Below are 25,894 nucleotides of genomic sequence, written 5' to 3'. Positions count from 1 at the left end.
TTTAATGTTCACAGATAAGTAACTTTCCTAATACTTCATAACATTCTCGGCTAAAGTGCAATGCTTATTCTCACATCGGACATAATGGCAGATACAAAGTCCTTTGGGTAGATAATTTTGTAACACTGTTTAATAGGTATACCTCAAAAGAAATCATGTACTTCGTTATACATCCAACTGTATCAAGGCTTCAATTCGGATACTTTATAAAAGGTCGGTCAAGGTAGGAGGTGGGCAGAGAGAGAGAGAGAGAGAGAGAGAGAGAGAGAGAGAGAGAGAGAGAGAGAGAGAGAATAATTATCGTACTTTAATCGTTAACTGTATGGTACCTCGAACAAATCTAAAATTGAGGCGTTTTAAACAACACCAAACATGCATTTAATAAGTAGACCAGACTAGCCTTGACACAAGGCTGGTACGAAGAAGTCATTAGGTAATACCCAATTTCTTCTGTTAACTCCAATGGAGAAATTTCCTTTGACTAGCGCAATCGGCTTTAGAATCCGGCTTATTTCCGGTGGAAATTTATTCATATATATAAGAATCTCGCTAGACGAGTTCCTTAATTTACTAGATTATCAAATGTGTGTGTGTGTGTGTGTGTTTAGATAGGTTGTCATTACTTATAATTGCAAAAAATGGTACAGGAAAAAGTATTAAAGCAGAATCATAAATACCCAAGGAAAGACATCGGATGGAAAATACAAAATGTGTGTACAGGATGTTCGACAGAGAGTACTATCAAATTATATATGATAATCAAATCAAACTGAAATAATAATAATAATAATAATAAATTTATTTTTAATGTATACACATTTATACTACAATGCATCAAGGTTAATAACATATTGCTTAGTCAAGTTCCGAAAAATGGAACATTCACATGAGAGTAGAAATGTAGATAAATTATAAAAAAAAAATAAACTGTGAATAGAAGAGATATCATATACTTTAACAGCTGGGAAATGGTACATTTAAGCAAAGACAAGACTTTTACTTTAATATTACACACACCAATATTTTTTTTTTTTTATTTATATAGGATTCTGTAAGTTCCAGCTCTCTCATTTTCTCCCTTTTTTCGGCCTCCAAAAGTTGCTTGAAGCACATGAAATTGTGAATCATCTGTTGGAAAATACGCCCACACGGCTGCTCGCACAGGTGGCCTGAAGGCCATCGGAACAATCAGAAAGCATCAGGCAAAGACGAAATAAATAAGATGTCAGTTGGTACATTGCAACGCCTCTTAAGAAAAACAAGTCTTTAAAAATGGTCTTACCAGAATCAAATGACAGAAAAACTAAGAAGATTTGGAAACAATGACGTTAACAATGAAGGCCACTAAAGAATCTGAAATTATACATAGTAATGAAGTAATGAACTGACGCACGAAAGTTGATCACCAACAAGAACTGGGAGAGAGAGAGCTGGTCTGGAAACAAAATACTATATGGCGTAACCTTGAGACTCCTGTGCACCTCGGTCTCGCACAAACCCACTTGCTAACAAAAGGACTTTTTCCCTTTGGTAACGGTAGGGTATCTCAGGCCGGTTTCTGCCAGGAGAGGTTCGGCAGATGGAGGTCGGGCGGTAGGCAGCAGCTGTCTAGGAACAAGTGGCAGGAAACGCGTAAGCAGAACCCGTGGCTGAACCTACGAACCACGAGCCATTCAAGGGAATGCGGACTGCTCAAGAATCAACAGACATCAGAACCTAACGAGAAATAGTTCCCGTAATAAAGTAAAGCACTGCAAACGAAGATAGATTTCAGCTCCAAATTTTCGTTTTCCAAGAGTATTTTTCTTCGTATTTTACCAAGTAATCCGATTTGGGGTTGTTAAGATCTTTTCATCGAATCCTCTATTCCTATACACTAGAAACTTCCACTTGACCTTTCCCATTCAACAGCTGTTGGAGCTAATTCATTACCAGGTAATCTTGTAAATAAACCTATAAACTCTTCGCTGCTTAGAAATGACTCGTGTTCGAGTGCAAAACTCAGGGATAACTCACGAGGTGATCCAATTTTCAACAGACCCTGCCTTTATTCTACTGTGTTTCGCATGCACAGACGCTGGAAAGTTGTTCATCAAATAACACTTCACTTACTCCACCAACTAGGCTATCTGTTTCCTGCTTGTCCAAATTTCGAGAGGTCCCTTAATATTTTTCGAAGCTATATTTTCGATACCGGTATCTTAAAAGCATAGTCTGATCGTTTTATATGGTTTTTCTAACAACTCAACAACTCAATGAACTGGAAAAAATATTAACAATTTGTCATCAAAATTCGATCCCTGGAACAGTTTATCAATATGTAAATTGAAAACGGACAGGATACGGAGAGTGAATTTTCATGATGGCTCTTCCACGTATTCGATATCCCTACGAGAACTTGCCAGTCTTCTCAAATTTTTCATTACACCCACTACTGTGCTGGATATGACATTGTTCTGGAAAATGAAAAATATTCTGACTTTTACAATTTAATCTTATTTCATAATGAAGCTATGTTGAAAATTTCTCGCTTGGGGAAAACGTGTGAATTTAAATGATGAGGATTATGCACAAGAGGCTGTAGATTTGCTTCATACAAAAAAGATAATGTACACTTATAAGAATACGATGATTATTAAATATTAAGTTGCAAAGAGCTCCAGTTTCTAAAAATCTTCCACCGGGGTAAATTACAAGTTACTAGAATTGCAACTACTACTATTCTTATTCAACAAGCCGAAAAGGCAATGAAATCGCTTGGAAAAAAAATTAATATCTCATGTGAATGAAGCACATTACTGAATCAAGGGAAATTCTGTTTCTCTCTCTCTCTCTCTCTCTCTCTCTCTCTCTCTCTCACCCTATGTAGCTCCTCTTTGTCCGTTAAGGCTTCCTTCCCCTACAGCCAGCCGGCCGCCGGCCATGTGCTCTTCCAAGACTCTTTCCGCCCGACAGATCTCTTAACCCAACCACCCCCACCCATAACCATAGGCGTATTCCCCCACGACTCCTCCCACTTCCTTTGTCCCACTATCCCCACCCCAAAAATTTAAAAAAAAGACGCCCATCAAAAGAAATATTTTCTAGTTAGCCGAGAGTACATTATTTGTGTTCACTAGTCTTAATATTCTTCTCTGAAAAGTTATCATTCCAGGCAGAAAAAAATTGTTTCTTACTTTAACGTCATAGATCAGTACAGATTCTTACCTATTCTTGAGAGAATTTCATCCTTTCTGCAAAATATGTTTCATTACAATGAAATTCTTGAAATACATTTTTCATTACCTCTCTTTTACAGATATACAGTAGTATATGATAATAAAAATATATAAAGTATTTTTATTTTTTGGCATAAATATATTAATAGCACAGTTTACAACAGCATGTTATAAGACTTAGATAATAGACCAAGATCAATTCAAATTCAATTCTAAACCTTTCCAACCACGGGTAACGAAGACTACAACTTTTTTCCTCCAGTCGTTGTTATGGGATCGACTATAAGTCTTTACTCTGAGAGAAAAATATTAAATTCCAACGAGATCCAGAAGTTAGAATGATTTTACCCAGAAAAAGGATATTGCAAGTGCAGGTATTTACAGAGGGTCCGGCCATCTAAGGCCACGTGTCAGATCAACTGTTTTAGCACTGAACAAAGCCAGCCACCACGTGGTGCGGTGGTAACAAGGTCTTACAAGTAAGGTAACATAATCGTGATATTTATTATATCCTTCCTCTTCATGCGAAGACCATGGACATAGTGGTATATGACATGGTTTAACAAAGTTCAAAGTCGGCAGTTCAATGTTCTCCATGCATATGACCCTCTCTCTCTCTCTCTCTCTCTCTCTCTCTCTCTCTCTCTCTCTCTCTCATATATATATATATATATATATATATATATATATATATATATATATATATATATATATATATATATATATATATATATATATATATCACACATTACACAGGTGAAAAATAATTATTTTTCACCTGTGGAAATGTGCGATAAATGAATCAGTAGGTAATGTCAGATCATAAAATGATCTGACATTCAGAACGGATCAAATAAAACTGACATTAACTTGCCATGCACTCCACAGATAGAGAGCACAGAAACATAGCTACGTACTCGATAACTGACAGAGATAAACTGAACGAAAGATGAGATATATAGACATCATTATTGTGGGAACTAAATCATAACGCCCCATTTTTGTTTCCCTTGGCAACAACGAAAGAAGCGTAAGAGAAATAGGGGTCTTCGCCTCCTTATAATTACATTCCCGTGGAGAGAGAGAGAGAGAGAGAGAGAGAGAGAGAGAGAGAGAGAGAGAAAAGTGTTGACATCCCACATCCGGGCAAACTAATTGTGACTGATCGCAGTTTTAATCAAAGAGTGTTAATGATTCAGGGAACACAGAAGGGAATTCCAGCTTCCAGTGAACTGCATGGAAGTAATCAAACTGGTAGGTCGGTCATGAGGGCAGCTAAAAACGGGTCGGGAAGGGGTATGCTGGCCCTCAGAACAATTTTGGCAGAGGTAAAAATTCTGAAAATATCAAAAGGAAAGGGACACAAATGACATAATACGATCTCCTCCCACAATAAAAAGCTACAGTACAGGATGTCTTTAAAAAAACAACGACAAGGTATTAGAAATGCTTAATGGAAATGAACGTCATGAGAATGTTCCTATTTCACCCTCCATACTTCGGCTCCTGCACAACCTGCACCGTTCTGACCTCCCAAAATCAACGCCGGATCCTGAATTTGAGAAAACGTCGCTTTAATCCCATCCTTATCCCTTACTTTTATATATATATATATATATATATATATATATATATATATATATATATATATATATATATATATATATATATATATATATATATATATATATATTTCATGACCTTTACTGGTCGCCTCAGTATTACGATTTCATGATGAGATATTAACTTATCTCCTCAAAATTGAGCATTTTCTTGATTATTACATTTATAATTTTTTTTTTCATAATGAAGCTATGACACAATCTCCGGGTTGAGGAAAACATGTGTGAATTCAACTAACAATAAATATCGTGCGGAAATAAATTCTTTCCTTAACCCACAATGACTAGAATCCAGATTACGACCGAGCGATTACATTTCCATGCAGTACAGGTGTTGCTAGCAATAATACTCACCCACACCCACATTATATACAGTATAGCCTATATCCCAAGCACTTTCGTGTTATTTCAACACATCAAAGCGAAAGCGCTTGGTACTGCTTTCATTCATTTTTCCTCTGCCCTTAGCTGCATTTATTTATACATGCTATTAAGTGACGCACACACACAAGCATAATATATATATATATATATATATATATATATATATATATATATATATATATATATATATATATATATATATGTATGTATAAATGAGCTACTATCATTAATCAAAGTTCATTCTTGAAAGCGCAGTAAATCTCAGATAATTATCTAAGAAGCAAACAAAACAGGACACTTAAGAGTCAAGAGAAACCGACAACGAACCCTTAAAAGAAAAGTTCCGATCCAGTCGCCAGCCGAGCTCTTAAACCGATGTATATCGAAGTATACAACAGTTAACAACAGTTAGGCTACACCTGCCGCATTCGGTACAAGTGCTTAGCGCTGGGAGTTGGTACTGAAGAGGCCCTAACAATTCGGATAAATGTCACGTCTAATACTATTACACAACCGGAGGCCTAAGAGAAATAACAGTAACTAGCAATTGATATTTCACGGCAGATTGCATGAAAAACCTGTCAACCTCCCTAAAGACACTGCCTTTCAGGGGAAAAGGCGTTCGACGGTACATTTAAAATATACATATAATATATATAGATATATATATGCATATACATTTTATACATACATACATACATACATATATATATATATATATATATATATATATATATATATATATATATATATATATATATATATATGCATATTTACCTTCCAAGAAGCGTACCTTCGTTTAATACCTCCCCAGAAACCTCCGACTTTCCTGGGGTCCTCTCTTTTCAACCCCCAGCGCCGCCATCTCCCTCTCCTTCCCGCTGGGTTCTCCGGAACCTTGCACCATTCTATGACCAAATATGGCTCGCCCTTCCGATACCCACCGCCACCATCCACACCCCAGCGAACCACGGGTACTGGATGGAGGAGTGCCCTGTCTCTCTCTCTAGGTCCGATCTACAGCTGCTGCTTTTATTATAACCTCTCTCTCTCTCTCTCATCCTTTTCCTCCTGCACGCTTTAACGCCTTAAAACATATTCGGAAATCTTTTAAAAGAGAAACACGTTTAGTTGACCTGAACAATTTAATATTTGAAAAATAGAGTATATATAAAAAGAAAGTTTTAAAAATTCCAAATTCTGAGTAAAATATATACTTCAATTTTCCCATGACATGATTCTTTGATTTTACAGAGCAGGATCAAGCTTCTCTATTATTTCCCTTCACATTTCGACAAGAATATTCCAGTTTTTAAAAGCTCCCGATTCGAAAATAGTTTCAAATGCTCTCACGAAGCTAAAGCATGAAAATTACACACTGCAACTGCCTGGTTCAGTTTTTAAGCTAAATAAGGATGGCGATAATTCCTCGGAAAACAAAATTATTTTACAACTAAAAGTGAATATGCTACCCTAGCATCTCCCAAAACATTAGAAAAAGAAAAAATGTTATGCAGTCTCAACATGCCGTAAGTACTGGGTGTCGCTGCCAAAAATGCAAACCGGAAGTACCCAAGAGAAAGACCGGGCATCCAGAGAGACGTTGGGAAGGCAAGGCAGGAGGAGCGAGTCTCATTACATACCCCAGTGAGGACAAAACCGTTGCAAACTTCCTCCTCACTTATACCTGTACACCGGTTTTGGGTCTGGGGAGGCCATGAATGAGCAACTATCCCCCACTCCTCTCCCCCATGTCCCGCCCGCGGAAATGTGGGTGGGACTGCCCATGAGACAATGCGAGGGTGGAGAGAGATGCGTCAGAGGTTTCAAGCAGGTCAGATAAGGATTGTACGTACATAATAGGTAAGGCTAACTTTATCAGACTGCAACATAACAGCTTCACGACTGAGAATGGAAACTACTACATGGCGTCTTGTTAAACTTGCGACTAATGCAGTGAAAAATAAAATCCACAGAATTAAAAAAAAAAAGTAAAAACATTGAGGGACAGGCTTTCGATACAAAAACTTGCTCACACGTTAATATCACGTTACTGTAACCTTGGAAAGAGTTTGAAGACGTGTCTACACAGTTTTTCAGGAAAATCGTTAATGAATTGAGCATTTTCTATAGAACGAGACCAATTTCACTGCATCGACCTGAATCATCAAAAAAAAAAAAAAAAAAAAATGCAAACACTGCCCGTAGACCAGCTACGAGTATGTGCGAAAATGTTGATCTTAATCAGACCTTACAATAAAACTATCAATATCGTTATATACACAGTTAAACTATGGATGTAAAGAGAGAAATTGCAATAACTTGGTTATGTTTAAGTTACAGAGCTCGCCCAATAGGTGTTCCCGGATTAAGGTAAGCAATTACCGCCTATATGACCTAAAAGTGACTGACCATTGATTCAAGTGACCCTACAAAATATTTATAAAGTATTGATGTTTTAGCCTTAAAGTTACGTCTTGTTAAGTATAAACGCTCTGTTTATCAGAAAATTGGCCTGAAAAGTTCCGACCTGCATTTTACAACGCACTGGCATGCGTTACGGGACGCAAAAGTTGTAAATGGTATTTGATATCAACATTTAGTCACTTGCTGTTCATTTGCGCTGTATGTACATAAAAGATAATAACAAAGACCTCTTTATTATTTTTAACATTAACCCACTAGGATTTGAAAATATCGTAGTATTTCAATAAACTTCAATAAAAACAATTATATCCCTGAGCTTTTACCATTTGCATTTACCACTTGTCAGTTACTATCGTAGACTGCATAAATTTACGCGGCCGGTGCAATACTTTACTCATTAGCTAAGATAAGCACACTTCATAAGTCAATGTCGTCAACATGTTTTGTAATACGAGTTTTTTATAAGTATTAATCTCATCCTAATATGAAAGGACGTGAATTTCCGGGATCTGTATTTATCATTTACGAGTGTTTCCAATGCCTTATTGGTTAGCAGTACTTTATAACAACCTCATATTATAAATTATTCAATAAATTATTCAGTCTTTAAAGTAATGACCAAAACAGACAATTCTAAGTTATATAGGCTAAAGCTTTTAGTTTAACAGGGACTGAAAGTGGCAAATCACTAAAACCGTACAAATGGCATGTTCTGAGGAACCAGAAGTAGATTATCCCTAACATGCTACACACGCACCCCACACAACAAAAACTTTCCACTGCCAAACCTAAAGATACATGCAAACGACGGCAAAGCATCCACACAAAACAAGGTAAATGCATAACTATTCGTTATTGGGAAAACAATTACTATTTTCCTAAACACCGGACCATAAACTAATCGTAAACGAGCTACTTAACAAGCTGTTGCCTGACTTGCACAAAATATACACAGTCAGTGAGAATTTTGAGACTAATCATACAATGTATGAACGAAAATACTATTTGCGAGTTACCCTCTGACGTAAAACATCTAAGTATTGACATTTCCATTTGTACCAGATATAGTTCTATAACCAATGCAAAACAGAATTCAAAAAGAAATGCCAGGAACAAGCTCATTCTTACATTGCGGGTTAACATCACTTAAAAAATGCTAGTAAAACTCACCAAAAGTTAAAAAACGTGTAAATATTAATCCCCCGTTTAAGGTATTCCCACAACCACCGCACGTCTCAACTACTCTGTCGAGGATTTAAAACTAACATCAAGTGCGCGCGAATATGACGTCATGTGCTGCCAGCGATTGTCAGGTGTTGTTGTACCGCGTAAAAAGTTCGAACCTAAAAATCCGATCAAGATTAATATAAACATGTTTCGAGTTCATCATATTACTCAAAATGTTATACATATAAAGGTAACTGAAAACATAACAGTTCATTCTGCTGAAATAGAAATTCATAATTGCAATGCAATTCACCAAGTACAAGCACGCATAGGCTGGCCTCCCTTGACTTTTTCTTCAAGGATATCGTTTTAAATGAAATTTGCCATTATTCCTTTGCTTTATTTCATAACCTTGCAAGACAAGAATATTTCATTTTGTCAGTAAGGATGCCTGGTTGATAGAGTTATGATTCAAAATTGCATGAAAATAATAATTACATGTTAAAATGAAGAACCGGTGCATAACTCAGAAGAATCGAATTTGTAAACTGCCTGTCTGATTTACACAGACAAGGGATATTTAATCTTTCATTGTTCAAAGTTGCTCATAAACACAAAGTTATATGTTGCAGTTTTCCTATTATCATCATTTAGACTACGCGTCTCTGCGTTTCGATACATATTTTCTACTTAGTACCCACGAAAATGGTAAGAAACATCCCGTTCACAATAGACACACTGCCTTTCTCTCTCTCTCTCTCTCTCTCTCTCTCTCTCTCTCTCTCTCTCTCTCTCTCTCTCGTCAATATCAGCCTGTCTGTTGTTTATTCAGTACATGCCATGCAACAGAACTTTGCTTTTATCATGAGGAAATCAGCGCAGCCTTGTTCTGCTTATGATATCTATGCACGAACATCATATTATGACGTTCATGTATATCTGTATCTAGGTCAAGTCGAAGAACTGAGATATGTCATGAATTGTGGTGTTTATTGACCTTTCCTTGCCTGCCTTTCTCGACCTAACTGACCTCGCTGCTCAAGATTCTCTGATTAACAATTACTTATTGTTCATTGGAAGTCTAATGCAAATACTGCATTACATTCTAGTTTATCGGTTTTTTATTTTGTTATGATTGCATATATTTTTACGTCTAAAAATCCTATTATTATTGTTTTTTTATATTTTTGGATCTTGACTAGATGGTGACCACCAAGAGTTTTCGGGGGTCGTTATCTACGACTGATATTTCTTGGGGGTCATCATCTTCATGTTATTTGCAATCTTTTGTTTGTTTTTACGGTAATCCCCAACGGGCTTGTACTAAACATGCCGCAAAGGTGGATACATACCGGGTTAAAATCCTTTGGGGGGTCACTATCTAGGAAAGATCCATATTTTTGTGTCGAGAGAATTGTCTTTCAATATAATTAAGATTTTGTCGGATTTGCAAGAAATATCTTTCATCGGCACTTGTAGTTAACGCTTCCTTTCGTTGTGTTATCGCTTCGTCGCCTCTCAAATAATTATTCTTTGATATTCTAGTATGTTTTTTTTTCTAATTTTAGGTTACCCAAGGTCAGTTGTTTATGATTAAAGCAGTTAGGTAGCAACGGTCTCACTTTTAAGATAATGATAAACGGGATGATGGTGACATCATCAGTCTCTCTCTCTCTCAGCTATGGATTAACTATAATTTGCATTACATTTGTTCCTCCAAAAATTTCATGATTTTGAGCTGACAAATTATTATTATTATTATTATTATTATTACTTGCACATTTATGAGGAATCAGCCAGTGTAGACTTAGGCATGGAGTTCTGTCATAATGAATAAGAATTTATACAAATTATACGTATTAATATTATTAATAAGAAGTAGATTTTGAGATTTTTTTAAGGTTTAGGCGAGTAATTTCGAACACTGATTTTTACTAATATTGGGATTTTGTGCACTAATTCCTCCGTTCATATCCTACAATTTTGTTTCTGCAGTTTGACGTGCCATATATGCATCGTAGTTCAATATATGCTCCTGCAAAATTCAAGTATCTTAACAACTAATCGCATGTCTGTCTATTTAAGCTTTCATTTTTACACGTTCTATGTCTACCTCTATATACACATACCTATCTATTATACATATAATCTATCTATTATACATATATATATGTGTGTGCGTGCGTGTGTGTATGTATGTATGTATGTATATAAAGCATTACCCCTTTTCCCCTTGTACAGGATGTTACTTCTTATAGGATGATGTTACTACCCCAAAGATCCTCTCGACTTTGGCTGCATCCTCCGGGGTCGACTAATACCAGGTACATAATTCACAACGGATGTTAATTTTTTTTATTGGTTTAGCTCAGAGACCGGCGCGGTGGACAACCAGGCCTGGATTAAAAAAAAAAAAAAGAGACAGTAATTAAAGGGATGGAACATCTTAGTCAGTGTAGACTGATGATGTTTCACGATAGGAAAACAGGCTTACAATTTGGCTCGAAAAACCCGGCAGATCAGGAAGTGCTATGACATCTTAATATTATTGCCAGATACCTATGGGTCTACCCTTTTATTATTCTCTTCTGCTTACAGGTTTGCCTCGACTGTCTCCAAAGAGCCGTGCAACTTCTATTTGTCATGCGCTCAGCATTTAGACCTAGTAATCAAATCAGCGCCCCATATTCCACAGAATGAAGTGACTTTGACTTAGATGAGAATTCTTCGTGTCTAGACTCATGATAAAATTTTCAGGACTAGAGCTCCGCATCACTTCATGTTTTACAATTGGCGACGATATAATTTTTAAGTAATGAACTGTAATAATTTATACGGTATTCTTGTTTCGTAATCTGGACTATTGTAGTATAATTTTTCCAGACTTATATCTATAAACAAAGACAAACTGTGATACTCCTTGACCCATACAGAATTTATATTCTGTCCAACAAGTCACAAAGTAACATGAGAGAGAGAGAGAGAGAGAGAGAGAGAGAGAGAGAGAGAGAGAGAGAGAGAGAGAGAGAGAGAGAGAGAGAGACTATTCATTTATTATTCCAAGGACTATCTTTATCAACATTTCTAAGGGCATTATGGAATAATAATAATAATAATAATAATAATAATAATAATAATTCTTTACAGAGTGAAAAGCAAACGTATAACATTGGTCGTACGTCTGGCGCGGAAGGTCATTTCTGATCTTTAAACCAGACCCTTTAAATTTTATTTTCGTTTAACGTTAGCACTACAATTTCGTCACTTCACAGATGTTCATAATTATCCCAAACTTAAATATGACGGATTTTAAAATCAAATGATTATATATATGCTGGAAGAGAAGCACCAGGGGAAAGAAAATCGCGGAGTGACTATAGTGCGAATATACGTTATTTTTTTACAACAGGATGTTCACGGTGTTTCATTCCCTTCACCCGAGTAACGTCTTCTGCGTCAACGTACTTTATTTTAGGTTGAGACTGAGTGAAGTTTTCCACTACGAGGTTTTTTCTTGTGTGTGTCCACAGGGTTACCGTTCAATATGCCTGGGCATGTAATAAAATATATATTTTAAGTAAACGACGATATACCAAGAATATTTATTTAAAGCTATGCATTCTATACAGAATTAATTAATGCATAAATTTTCCACAGAAATCGTGTAGCTGTCCTGATTATTACATGATTGATTTAGAGCACCAAATTGTTGGGCTTATGATTGTAGTAATATTTTTGGGTTTGTCCAACCCGGTTTGCCCAAGTTGTTTGTCGATAGGTTTGAAGAGGTGTCTCACGGTCAAACCAAATTTACATTACATCCAACTTCAGGGCGAGTCGTGCAGTTGATAAGTAAAGATGCCTCTAGATCAAGACAATGTTATCGTCATTGGTTTAGCGGTGGCACCAAGGAAACAAATCTACGTGGAGAAAAGATTGGTTGTTAAAAAGACACTGAAGTTCTCGTGCAAACTTGCTTGTTGATTTGAGATCACAGCCACAGGACTGGCGTTATTAAATTAGAATGGATGAGGCAGCATATGTGGGTTCATTCCTTTTATTAAGTACAAGGACACAGACATGAGAATGACTATTTTCCTCATAACGTTGTCCCGTGAGCAGCTGGGTTCAAGTGCCTTTAGTATCTCCTGACGAGCAGATAAACCCCAGTAGGCGTATTCTTGAGTTAACGTAACATAAAACTGTATGTTACTTGTATTTGAGGATTAATTCCAAAAAAAATTCCGTCTCATCCCTCTTTACTTTATTTTCCTTAATATTCATACTTGAGACGGGATATATAGACAATTTTTCCACGTCAAGATCCAAACATCTACTGAAATTTGATGTCTGCCGATCGTTCACACGAACAAAGTGTTTTTGAATAACTTAAGCCCCGCCCACAAAAGTCCGGCCGAGTTGGACTTCCTTCAAACCGTTTGTCAACGGCGTTGGCCGACCAAAGTTACCAAATACCCAGTTCACACAATCCAATTTCACTTCAAACACGTGTTGGCGAGCCGGGTTGGCTATAGCTCATAATAAATAAACCCATTAAGATGTTTTGTTAAATACATCAGCTGTATTTTTCTGTGGCCATTTAAAATGCTGTGAATGATTTGACGCCGAGAGTAGCATGTGATACCTGTGAACCAACAATACAGTACATAAGATATTATCACAATCTTTAGCCCGACAATTTGGTGGTCTAAACAAATTATGCAATATTCTTGAAATGGCTGCAGGATTTCTATACAAATTTAAAGACTATGACAGGCATTCTTAAACTGTATTTGATATATCACTGTTTACTCAAGGTATATTTTATAATATACGCAGGCTTGTTATAAGAGAACCCTATGAGCACACACACTCGTATAACAAAACCAGAAAGCCCTATGGTGGAAAACGTTATTCTCAGTTTAAACTTAAAATAAATTACGCTAATGCAGAAGCCTTGATCACATTAATATGATTTCGGATAAGAATTTCTTCTTCTCTCTCTGCTTGGAGAAAGGTGAGCAGATCTCGTTGAAAGTACAAAGCCTCTAATAGCTCCTCTACCATACATCAAATTAGCCCTGTAATAATTTCCAGAACTAAACTTGACAACCTGAACACATTTACTAGCTTTTACTGATAACTGCAACATTGTCAGCCAAGCCAGAAATGCCATATCAGATAGTGAAGTAGCACACGAGTACACTGAAACGTTGCTCACAAATTTTACATAACCTTAAAATAAATGGAAAAGCACGTACAATTAAATCGAGGTAGTTGTATTAACTCTCGTTGGTACCAGAGAGAATAATACCTTTAATAGAACTTGGCGGACTTGAATAGCACATTTGATTTGCCATGAGACGCCCTCCTCAAAAAGCACGTTTCACACCTTGAAAGACAATGTTTGATCAAGATTGTTTTGTTTTAATACCTCCAAGCAACTGGGTGAAACTCCTTATGTGTAGAGATATCTCATTACGTGTTGCATGAAAAAAGCTTACTTAGCTCAAATATTAGAAGTACACTATAAAGAACATGGAACTATTAGACTTATTAACAAAATACAAACTTGATATTTGTATATTTTTAAAGGATTTCATTTTAATTCAGGTTTCATACTTCTGTTTGAAATTCTGAAGAAAGTAAGGGAACATGAGTAGTAAATGATGCAGTTATCTGAAAAAGGATGTTAAGATGTGGATTCTCTTGAGATCCTTTACACTGTTCCTTTGGTGTTGTAAGGGAATCCTTTAAATGCGCCTTTGCGGACCCCTCACGCAACTACACATCCCTTTCCAATTTGAAACTCCAAGATGACCTCAAAGTTCTTTGCTAAAAGCCGTAGCGCAAGTTTCGTACCCAACCCAACCTATCCTCTTGACGAGCACCCAGCGCAGCGGTTTTCTGGGTGACTCATCGTTATTTTTGAAAATCTGAGCAGTTCAGTAAGTCAGACTCATTTTAAATCTCACAGAAGTTTAGAATACTTGCACCGAGGATTCACAAATACACATTGCGTAATTTAAATATTTATTAAGAAGTTAGACAAATTTACTAAAATTGCATTTTATACATACAGATGGTAGGCCCATACATACTGAATTTGTGTTAATGCTAAATAATGAACAAGAAACTCTAATTATTTTTTATGAAACAAATTTCTAAGTTAATTGCGAAATGTTGTAGAGATATGTCATACTAACTCAAATAAAGATAAGTCTCTGAGTTTCTTATAAGAACCATGAACAATATATGTAAACTATGTTACACTTTCACAGGTTTATCCATCATTTCATTCGTCGTTACTGAAAGTATTTAATACAAATTAAATCTTACACGAAGAAAATAAAAATATTACTTTCTTGCTGCAAATGCAGCTGTTGTTAATAAGACTGAGTAGGAAACAAAAAAAAAAAAAAGTGATTTTAGTAGCATCTCTCTCTCTCTCTCTCTCTCTCTCTCTCAAAAATACATAACATGGATCAGAAGAATTCCATGGTTGGCCTCGATGGGTTTTTTCTTTATTGCACGTCGTCCCACAAATTTATCAGAATGATAAAAAGAATATTCTGCTGCATAATCAAGATGCATACTTTAGGAATAATATCTAAACAAGAGAGTTCTTGTAAAAATAATCGTTCATTTCACTTATGGAGTTGATCATCCTGAATCGAGATGCTCCAGTGTAAAAGAAGCTTGCCCCGGAAAATTAATCAATGCTGCATTTACTCTACGTTGGGAAAGTTATGTAGTTTACACATATTAACCAGCTATAAAAAAAGGGTAATGACTAAAACTAACAGCAATGAATACTGGCATCACCTTCTGCTTATGTATTTGTAATTAGTTCTCGAAAACTGGCGAGATTTCCAGAGCGAGTTCTCTTTGACAGACTGCTGGCGAGGACAGTTATAGCCACTGCACTGTAAAGAGCGCTGCCAGACCAGAGGGAGAGAAAGCGCGCAGGCTGGGAATCGCTGCTGCAGCGGTTGGAAATTCATCTACAGTTGGAAATTTTCGCTCTGGTTCCGTCTACAATTTGTTTATCTGAGCACTCCTCCGCAACGGCTGTACTTCTGTCTTGCCATGTTCAGATCTGAATGATGTTGTGCAGCAACACGTTTAGACCCTTGAATGAAAGTGTTATGCCGACAACACGTTTAGAACTGTTACTTCTTCTGTCTTGCCATGTTCCCTGAATGAAAACACGTTTAGTTATGCCATGTTCCCCTGAATGAAAGTGTTGTGCAGCAACACGTTTAGACTGTACTTCTGTCTTGCCATGTTCCCTGAATGACTTTAGACTGTCATTTCCTCTGAAAGTGTTGTGCTTTAATTTCTTTAGACGACTAATTGCATTTACTGAAAGTGCTCCTTTTAATCACACAGAGACACAAACACACATATATATACACACATGCGTATATGTATATACATATACACATATAAACAATAGTTACAGTAACTCAGAAACTGAGCTTTAAAATTGTCCAGTCTCCAAAGATTGCGTCTCCCCACCAACCTCCTCTGCCTACACTCAAGTATTTATTCTTTCTTAATTGAATTCCGACAGTTTCATCTCAATCCATTTAATGTTAATGAAACCACTGTTTATTTGCAGTCACCCAGAACCAGTGTTCATGGTCAGCTCCGTTTCTAATGATTTCAGTCTTCCCTAATGTTTTACAGCAACTCTCATTCACCGTTTGATTCCGTCAGACTTAAGAAATTTCATGGAATTTATTCACTTTTAGTTTTCTGTAAAAGAAAACTATTGAGCCGGCTTTGTCTGTCCGTCCGCACTTTATTCTGTCCACACTTTTTCTGCCCGCCCTCAGATCTTAAAAACTACTGTGGGCTGCACATTGGTATGTTGGTCATCCACCCTCCAATTATCAAACATACCAAATTGCAGCCCTCTAGCCTCAGTAGTTTTTATTTGATTTAAGGTTAAAGTTAGCCATAATCTTGCTTCTGTCAACGATATAGGATAGACCACCACCGGGCCGTGGTTAAAGTTTCATGGGTCGCGGCTCATACAGCATTATACCGAGACCACCGAAAGATAGATCTATTTTCGGTGGCCTTGATTATACGCTGAAGCGGCTGTACAGAAAACTCGATTGCGCCGAAGACACTTAGGCGCATATTTTACTTTAATCGCAGTTACAACCCTTGTTCTGATCCGTTGCTCATTTGCCGCACCGTGGCTCATCCCCTCTCTCTCTCTCTCTCTCTCTTTATCAGTGCATTTCTGTTTAATGTGACCATACTTCTGACAACAGAAACAGAAGGTGGTCTGGTATTTGTCTCTTTACTGTATGTTCCCCACTCCTGTTTTATCTTATCATGCGTCTGTTAGACAGGATCACATTTAAATATGTAATGCCTAGTACAGTATATCCAGTATCTGGCTTCTCAAAATGCTTGAAACATTTCACTCTTTATTCTCGACCTTTCAGCAATTAATTTCTTACAGTCAATTTGCTTATGAGATCTTCCTTTGATTATGATTATGCGAAGAAGGTAAAATGCCAAGTTAAATCAATGAGCGGCTTACGACTGATGTTCGATGTTCGATATACACCATCTTAGTCTGATGATTTAACTCTTAGCATGTAAAAGTACTTCACATTTCTGTACACAAACCCCATATGAAATAAGTCTGAGTAAAACACGCATTGACCTGACTCAGACCTGTTATGAAACAACCTATAAAAATCCACGTTATCTTATCCAAGTGCTCCAATCCATCGTTCTCTTCGGTCCGTTTGAGCAGAGAGGACAGAGAGATTCTAAGACAGCAATTCAACGGGGCCAACCCAACCGCTTGTGCAGCCTCCTTGATTAGAACTTTGCGTTAAATTAATTTAAGTGTACTCCTTACCAACTCTGCTCAGATTCTTGCCCTCAAACGTACAAGTTCTATATTGGTTTCAAAAAACAGGAAATAATGAAAATGAAGTTATTACCATATCAATTTTTCTTTTCTGAGTAAAGGATGAAACCTATCGGTATAAACGAGTGAGCTGAAAACTGTACAGCTTTAAAACCCACTTCTTAAACCGTAATTTATACAGTATCCTCATCTCTAGTTCATTAGACCCTCTAAACTATTCTCCTCTTATTATGTTTCTCACTTTCTCTTTAAACATCTTCCATTCATATGTGCCCACGCTCAGACATGTAATAGACACACAGACATAGTGATCGTTGCACCTGGGAATGGGGCAACGATCACTGTCACATTCATTTTTAACTGATAAATCGGAGATAAACCCCCGTGCAATAAACTTTTCACAACGATAACCGCCTTTTACATCAACAAAGGAGGCTCGTCAACAGTGCTTTGAACCCCTACACACACACATACACACACACACACACTGTTGTATTCACCCCAGTCTTGCATGTATTCTCACGATTCCTGGATGCTAAGACCTTCGCTCTCTAAAACCTCTCACACCATCCGTCCAACTCTTTCAGTTCTGATGTTGCATTATATCATGCAAAAAGTTGATCTCAACAGCTTTCACCTTTTTCTTTCTGCAAATAGACAGATAAAAGAGTGATGTATATTTCTTAACTCTTTCCCACGTTGCTCCTCCAAACTTGTTCATTTGGCAATTTAAAAAATCCACAGTTTCGCTGCATAGGAAATCTTCCACGATTCTTTCTGCAGTGGAGAAGAAATGAATCTTTGGCAAACCTTTAGCATGAATAAATTTCGGTAATGTCATTCTTTCAGTTTCAGTTTGATTTCTCTATGTTGAGCTTGAGGTATAAACTAATATGATGAAGATGACGACTTTTTAGTTTTCTGTAAAAGAAAACTATTGAGATGGCTATTTGTCTGTCGGTCCGCACTTTTTCTGTCCGCCCTCAGATCTTAAAAACTACACAGGCTAGAGGGCTGCAAATTGGTATGTTGCTCATCCACCCTTCAATCAACAAACATTCCAAATTGCAGCCCTCTAGCCTCAGTAGTTTTTATTTTATTTAAGGTTAAATTTAGCCATGATCGTGGGTCTGGCACCGCTAAAGGTGCCAACAACACAGTCCACCATCGGGCCATGGCTGAAAGTTTCATGGGGCCGCGGCTGAGAGTTTCATACAGCATTAGACGCTGTACAGAAAACTCGATTGCGCCAAAGAAACTTCGGCACATTTTTTACTTGTTTTTTGACAGTTCAGACTTTAGTAATGAATGACATTTTCAAACTTGGGCGGGAGCTAACTTTGATCCGTCGCCTCTAAAACAAAAGTATATCTTTGTTTAACCAGACCACTGAGTTGATTAACAGCTCTCCTAGGGTTGGCCCGAAGGATTAGACTTATTTTACGTGGCTAAGAACTAATTGGTTACCTAGCAACGGGACCTACAGCTTATTGTGGAATCTAAAGAAGAAGGAGGTTATGGGACTGTAAGAAACGGGAGATGGAAGGAAACCCGTAATTGGACTTGATTCCAGATGTAAAATTTTATAACCTTATGTTTCGCGTGAAAACCAGAAATTTTCTCTTGCTAAATCTTAATATTACTCCTATAATTCTATGCAAAATATTATGGTACGGATACTTTATGAATCATGGAGCCCAGGCCTCAGGCCTTATAAAACGAAGAAATACAAGGGTGGAGGAAAAAACATCTTGGGCCTTAACCTTGAAGAAAACGATGACAGTAAAGAAAAACAGCTGCACTCTTGACAAGAAATCAGTCCAGTCATACAACAATATAACTTGTTAACCTAAACCTTTACTTTCACAAGACCAGTGACGTAATACGACGAGTAATTCAAAGCAAGATGAAGCTGAGCTCATTACGGAAAGTCATTGCCGTCTCATTAATAAACAAATGAGTAGGCAATGACTATACTCGCTCTCGGATTCAATTGTAATGTCGTGACCAGCCTCGGGCCTCCTCTCGAGAATGAGAGTTTTTTGTTTCTTTTTTTTTTTTTTTATTTTTTGAAGGCGGATAACTGGAGATTATTCATTTAATGTATGTTCGATAATACTAATGCTTAATAATAATGATATCTGTTTGAAGACGAAGCACTTGCTTATGTGCATACTAACGGGGACACACAATGTGAAACCGAACATTCGGGTGTTTTTGTGCAGTCTTTTTCTTTTCAATTTGCTAGTAATATATTTCAGACGTGATGTCACAATAAAAGTCTTCAGTTTTTTTATCTTTTAAGTTACACGTGATTCTGCATCTTGAGGAACAAAAATGGAAGAAGACAATTCTCCTTTTCTGTCAGAAAATTTCTATTATGCTTATCGTCTAAGTTTTGCGTTGTTCAGATACATCTATTTTTCCGAAAAATGAAATCTTATCTACAAGACCCATTTCGTGATTTAAACTTGATGAAACGTCTCTTGCAAGTATGGTACGGCGTTAAGGAGAGTAAAAAAAATAGTTAAGTATATCTTAGTTTAACCAGACCACTGAGCTGATTAACAGCTCTCCTAGAGAGGGCTGGCCCGAAGGATTAGATTTATTTTACATGGCTAAGAACCAACTGGTTACCTAGCTACGGGACCTACAGTTTATTGTGGAATCCAAACCACATTATGACGAGAAATGAATTTCTATTACCAGAAATAAACTCCTCTAATTCTTCATTGGCCGGTCGGAGAGTCGAACGCTGGGCCAACAGCGTGCTAGCCGAGAGCTCTACCCACCCAACCAATGAAGAGCTGTTGGCACGGCATTAAAGAGGGTAGGAGCCTAGTGTGGACCTCTGGACGTGTCAAACCAACAGAGACGGTGAACGGTCCTAAGGTTATTCCGTGTAAACAAATTCGTATACTACTTCCAACAGCGGGTTACCTATATATTCTCTCTCATCTTATTCGCATCCCTCATGCTAAAATACACTGAAAAGTGCTTTGCTATTGTTTTTCCCGGAATTCTTAAACACTGAGCCTTTGCAACAACCTCCATTTATGAGAAAAAGAAGGAAAATCTTTGCATTCACCACATAATTTCAGATGAGGTTATATTCTGTCCAGATTGACTCTGCATTACTGACCTGTTGATTCCGTACCGAGTCGATTTAGTTCTCCGGGCGATTCGGGTATTCGAGATCGTGAGTGACCTTGGCCAGTATGACTGTCTTCTTTCCAAAATTATCAAGGTCGTTTGCCTCTCCAAATTATCAGTTAAAAATAACTATTGTCTCATAGTACTACTCATTACAGCTAGATGAAAAGTAAACTATGAATACAGCCTATGATAGATAAACTTTCACGAGTATAACTGTCATTACGATGTTGTTAAGCCAATGACATAAAAAGCACCACTAACTTTCCATCCAGACTTCATGTCAAACGGTAGCAATGTTTCGTATCCTTTCTCTCAGCACGTCAGTGAGGTGAGCAGAAAATTGCTGTTTTAATCACCATGTTTTCATAGGTAATGAAATGGGTCGGAGTTGCGCTATGGGATCAAAAGTGATAAAGTAACAATGTTTTATATATAAACTTACAAAAACCTTTGACCTCTTTGTCGACTGAAATAACCGCACCAAAGATGCACTTATTAGTTCGGGATTTAAAGAAATATGCGGTATATAATTCATAACTTTGCAACTATACATGTTCATTTGGATTCATATGAGAGATTTGGAAAACCCTTGTACAATAAACGTAAAACTAATTTATTTTAAGTAAAGATTTTATGAGGATACAAGTGATAACAGCAAATGAAAACAGGCCCGAACTGATAGTTGAACTCCCTGCTCTGATGATTATCAAACCTAGCACAGAACCATCGAAAACTTTGTAGAAAAATTGCCAAAACAATACATCTTTCGCAAATACTGAGCATTACCAAATCTCTTCTGAAGGAAAAATCTTATTTTTGCGTGCATCGTAAGGGTTTGGCATCTCTGACATCAAGAAATTGCCACAATCACTCGCCAAAATCGTCGTAGCCGTTAAACTACGAGTTCTAGTTCAGGAAAACAGCCCAGAGATGCCACCAGTACTCTGTGTGAAGCGCCAGAAAACTTGTAGAGATAGACTTCTGTAAGAAATCAAGAAAATAACTTACAAGACAACTACTAAAGTCTATTGTATAACGGAATTTACAGGATGACGACAATATAAAAGGAAAATATTACACGCCCTGCTACTGTCATGCATCAAGGAAGATATGGATATCTGTTGTAACACGGCTGTTGAGAGCGACGAGGGTCCTATTACAGTAATTCAGTAAAAGAGAGCAGACTATCTTTCGTATATACACGATAGGTTTGCCAAAAATTAGTTCTTCAAACCCAAGTCTGTCCCTTACAATCAACTGGTGCTGGGGACGTGTCTTGTAGAGTAACATACATTCTTTATATGCCGTGGAATAACACAGTGGGGAGGCTGCCACGCTATTTACTCCCAGCAGCTTTTACCCACATTCACAGCTGAGTCGGCTGTAAACTGGAGAGGTACTTACGAGAACTGAATATGTTCCTCGACAACATTAAACTCCTTGTTTGACTTCCCAGTATAAGAGACAGCAAAGGAAATCTTTGTACTGCGGAAAGAAGCTGTAATAATTAAAGGAGGCAAAACATAAGATGGTGTGACCCAATCAGCAATGAAACTGAAAAATGAGATACACGGATGTTTATCATCTGATTTGGAGCAAGAATGGAGCATCATCCCGGAATCAGTCATTCTCGTTCTGCATATCCTGTTAACACACGAATGTTCTGTTCTGTTGCCATTTATAGAAGATGCTTGCTGACTGAAGCCTAAGTTTAAAAATACTAGAATTTGTTTTAAATCGCTGACAAGGAACTCGAAACTCACTAATATTTTCAACTACTTTGGACACAATACTAACCACTCACAAATACAGTAGACTGGCAAGATTTTGTGTCCAAGAGATCTTATTGCTTATAAAAGGTTTCGTTAATTTTCATTTTGATGAAATACTCAAGCTGCAACTTACAAATGATTCACTTCTATTGCCATCACGAGAAAATGCTTGCCAGAGAAGCCGAAGTCTAGTTTGTTGTTGGGCCCTTGAGTTTTCTTCGTATATGTGCACACACTTATGTCATAATTTCATCTCAGTGACATTGCGAAATACACATGCATGTTCAAGTTGCAGATATGTGGCAAGAATCCATAGACGTCATCTGTAAAACTGACTGATTAATGCAGACAATATCGCTTGGAATGGAGTATAGTAACTAAAGTGAAGTTCAAATACAAGTTTCTTTCCAGTTTATTTTTTTATATACATTTCTCTCTCCTTTACCTTAAAAAGGACAGTATCTAGCTAAAACCTACGTACACATGAGAGTACTTTTTATAAGCAATAAGATATTTTGCGAATAGATTTTTATTTTCTTTTTGAAAAAAAATCTCCTCTGCTATGACACTACAGTACTAATCTTCCAAAAAATTTATTTAAAAAGTTTGAATAGTAATATAACACAAACGAAATTACTCAGAAAATCATGAGGCAGTACAAACTGGGAGTGCAAATTCCACACCTGAGGCCTGGCACTATGACCCTTGCATTATGGCAGGTTTTTCCTTTTTTAATTTTTCTTATCCTCGGCCACATTAAAAACAAGATAGTTATCCGATTTGTAATTTCGTTTGTGTTATATTGCTATTAAAACTTTCTAAATCAAATTTTTGAAAGATTAGAACTGTAGTATCATAGCAGTGGAGAATTTTTCCAAAAAGAAAATAAAAAATCTATTCGCAAAATATCTTATTGCTATCATAAAAAGTACCCTTATGTTTACATAGGGTTTAGCTAGATACTGTCCTTATTAAGGTAAAGGAGAGAGAAATGTATAAAAGATAAAATGAAAGTAAACTTGTATTTGAAAACTTCATTTTAGTGACTTGACTCCTTCATTGCAAGCGATACCGTCTGCATTAATCAGCCAATTTTACAGTTATACATCCTGCTTTGAGTAAGAGATGAGACTTAGCTGCAGCCTCCAACGTGAGAACAAATTTACAGTTTTAATGCGAACCCAAGAGAGAAAATGGATAAATGTAAGTACTGTAATCTGAAAAGGACTCGGTTTTGCAGTGTAGTTGGGAACTTTTGTTAATATGTGATTTAAGTATTATTTATAAGTATCCTTACCGGGGGTTTATTTAAGCCACAAATAAATGCATAAAATCTCCGTGTCCATTGCATTCATAAATTACGTGACAGTGTTCTAAAATTCAAGAACAGCATTCCAACACACACACACACACACACACAGAGAGAGAGAGAGAGAGAGAGAGAGAGAGAGAGAGAGAGAGAGAGAGAGAGCTATCTTGTATGATTTTTATAATTTAAACCTTCTTAGACTTACTTCTGTTGTGCAAAAGTTAAACAGTCTACATTAGACTGGCTTTGTGCCAACACTGTTTTTTGCTCCTCAGCAACCCGTAACAAGTTTGCAACAGCGTTGTAGATTATCGTTGAAGTTTTATCATTGATCCGTGTTCTACCACGCAAAGTTTGGTATGGCTCCTTACATCCAACTGAAAATTTAGCGGGGAAACAAAATGACTTGCCAAATGCACTGACTTTCTTACACTTTTTCGATAATTTTCTTGCGTTATCTTCCCGTGAACACCAAAATTCCGAAAAATAAAACCATAATTACTCAGTTATATAATGTTTCACTGCTGATTTTCTTTACATATGCGGCAAAGTTATTAGGTAGGAAATTGGACAGTCAGATAGTACTGTATGAAAAGTTTAGCGTTTGTTCCTGTTCTTTTTTATTTACCCTGCCTGTTTTTTTTTTTATTTACCGTTTCTTCTTGCTTATTTGAGAAACATTACCGAAATATAAAACTGACCATAGCGTCAAAGTTAACGAAAAGTTTAAATAATTGTGGCACGTGGAATTTTCGTTGTTTTTGTTTACTTTGATTAGCGTTTGTTAGTTTGACCATTACCCCGACGAGTTTTGATCGAATTATGGTAGTGTTTTTACGGAATTTGTGTCTGAAGTGCATGTGAATCACCGTTCAGTAATATGAGATTGGATTTTACTTGCTTTTGTCAAATGTCTTGGAAGGGTATTAGCTTGAAACCATCAGTTACCTAACCTGTGCATGGGCTTATGCCACCCTTTGCAGATTAGTGTACCTCGACCATGCGTCGTTGTTAACATTAATGACCATAGGTTGGAAATTGTCATGTTTTGGGTAAATTTTTCGGTAAAATTTTATAAGCTGCCAATACAAAATAATACCACGTAACCTCAGGGTGTTTACTGGTTACAGTTTTGCCGTATTAGTTATGGAGGGGGCGGGGACTGGTCTTGTTCTATCTTATAAGTCGTAATTTGATACAGAGCTCTTTTCAAAAATGTTGGTTACACTTTCATGTCGTGTACTGGCAACTTATATATAAAATTGTACCAATTTTTCTTTAAATGTAAAGCTTGGTGCAGGACCAGTGTGTAGTTTTATATCCTATCTACTGCAGGCTAGTTTTTATAGCCTTTATACCATTGATGAATTTTACAGTAATTTCCATTAGAAATGTTGGTCATGGTTACTCGACTTGGTTTTGATGCCTTGTGCTCTATTTTGATCAGATTTGTGTTTTTATTGTTCAGTAACACTTAAATGATAAATTATTTTTCTCAGGCTAGTGCTTTAGCTGTGTTGTCCTGTGGGGGTTAGTACTGTCAGTGCACCTCATGCAGTGCACTGTAGGCATTACTCAAGGTTCGTTGCAGCGTTCCTTCGACCCCTAGCTGCAACCCCTTTCATTCTTTTAATGTACCTCCTTTCATATTCTCTTTCTTCCATCTTACTTTCCACCGTCTCCTAACAGTTGATTCATAGTGCAACTGGGAGGTTTTCCTCCTGTTACACATTTCAAACCTTTTACCCTTAATTTCAGTTTTAGCGCTGAATGACCTCATAGGTCCCAGTGCTTGGCCTCTGACCGAAATTCTATATTCATTTAGCTGTGTTGTTCATCATTTCAGGGATACTCGAACAAATAGTGAATATCTTCTCAATTTAGGTGCCTAATGAATGTCTTTTTCTTGTTATGCAATAAGTTTTCATGGCGACGAA

The 25,894-nt window shown here is 36.9% G+C and overlaps 2 protein-coding genes across 7 annotated transcripts in view; one reads left to right on the top strand and one right to left on the bottom strand.

The window, feature by feature from the left end:
* Myo61F (Myosin 61F) overlaps positions 1-25,894 on the bottom strand; it is a 241,577-nt gene that overhangs the window by 161,038 nt on the left and 54,645 nt on the right. For 2 of the 5 annotated variants that reach the window (XM_067132725.1, XM_067132732.1), the window contains exon 1: positions 8,822-8,924. The exons of 1 other annotated variant lie outside the window; for it this stretch is intronic. The gene's annotated coding sequence lies outside the window, so the exon portion shown is untranslated. Of the gene's footprint in view, positions 1-8,821; positions 8,925-25,894 lie in introns of those variants that run through there. 2 more of the 5 variants (XM_067132733.1, XM_067132738.1) reach the window with 1 other exon arrangement.
* The window catches only part of LOC136855617 (ankyrin repeat domain-containing protein 16-like), a 42,983-nt gene continuing 41,737 nt past the window's right edge, over positions 24,649-25,894 (top strand). The window contains exon 1 of one of the 2 annotated variants that reach the window (XM_067132723.1): positions 24,649-24,782. In XM_067132723.1, coding sequence (XP_066988824.1) covers positions 24,780-24,782 — 3 coding nt within the window. In that variant the 5' untranslated portion in view covers positions 24,649-24,779. Of the gene's footprint in view, positions 24,783-24,871; positions 25,010-25,894 lie in introns of those variants that run through there. The other variant, XM_067132722.1, reaches the window with a different exon arrangement.

Source organism: Macrobrachium rosenbergii, chromosome 32 (assembly GCF_040412425.1).
Source record: "Macrobrachium rosenbergii isolate ZJJX-2024 chromosome 32, ASM4041242v1, whole genome shotgun sequence".
NCBI classification, from domain to species: domain Eukaryota; kingdom Metazoa; phylum Arthropoda; class Malacostraca; order Decapoda; family Palaemonidae; genus Macrobrachium; species Macrobrachium rosenbergii.
The sequence above is the reverse complement of the archived record's forward strand: the minus strand, read 5'-3'. Positions and strand labels throughout refer to the sequence as shown.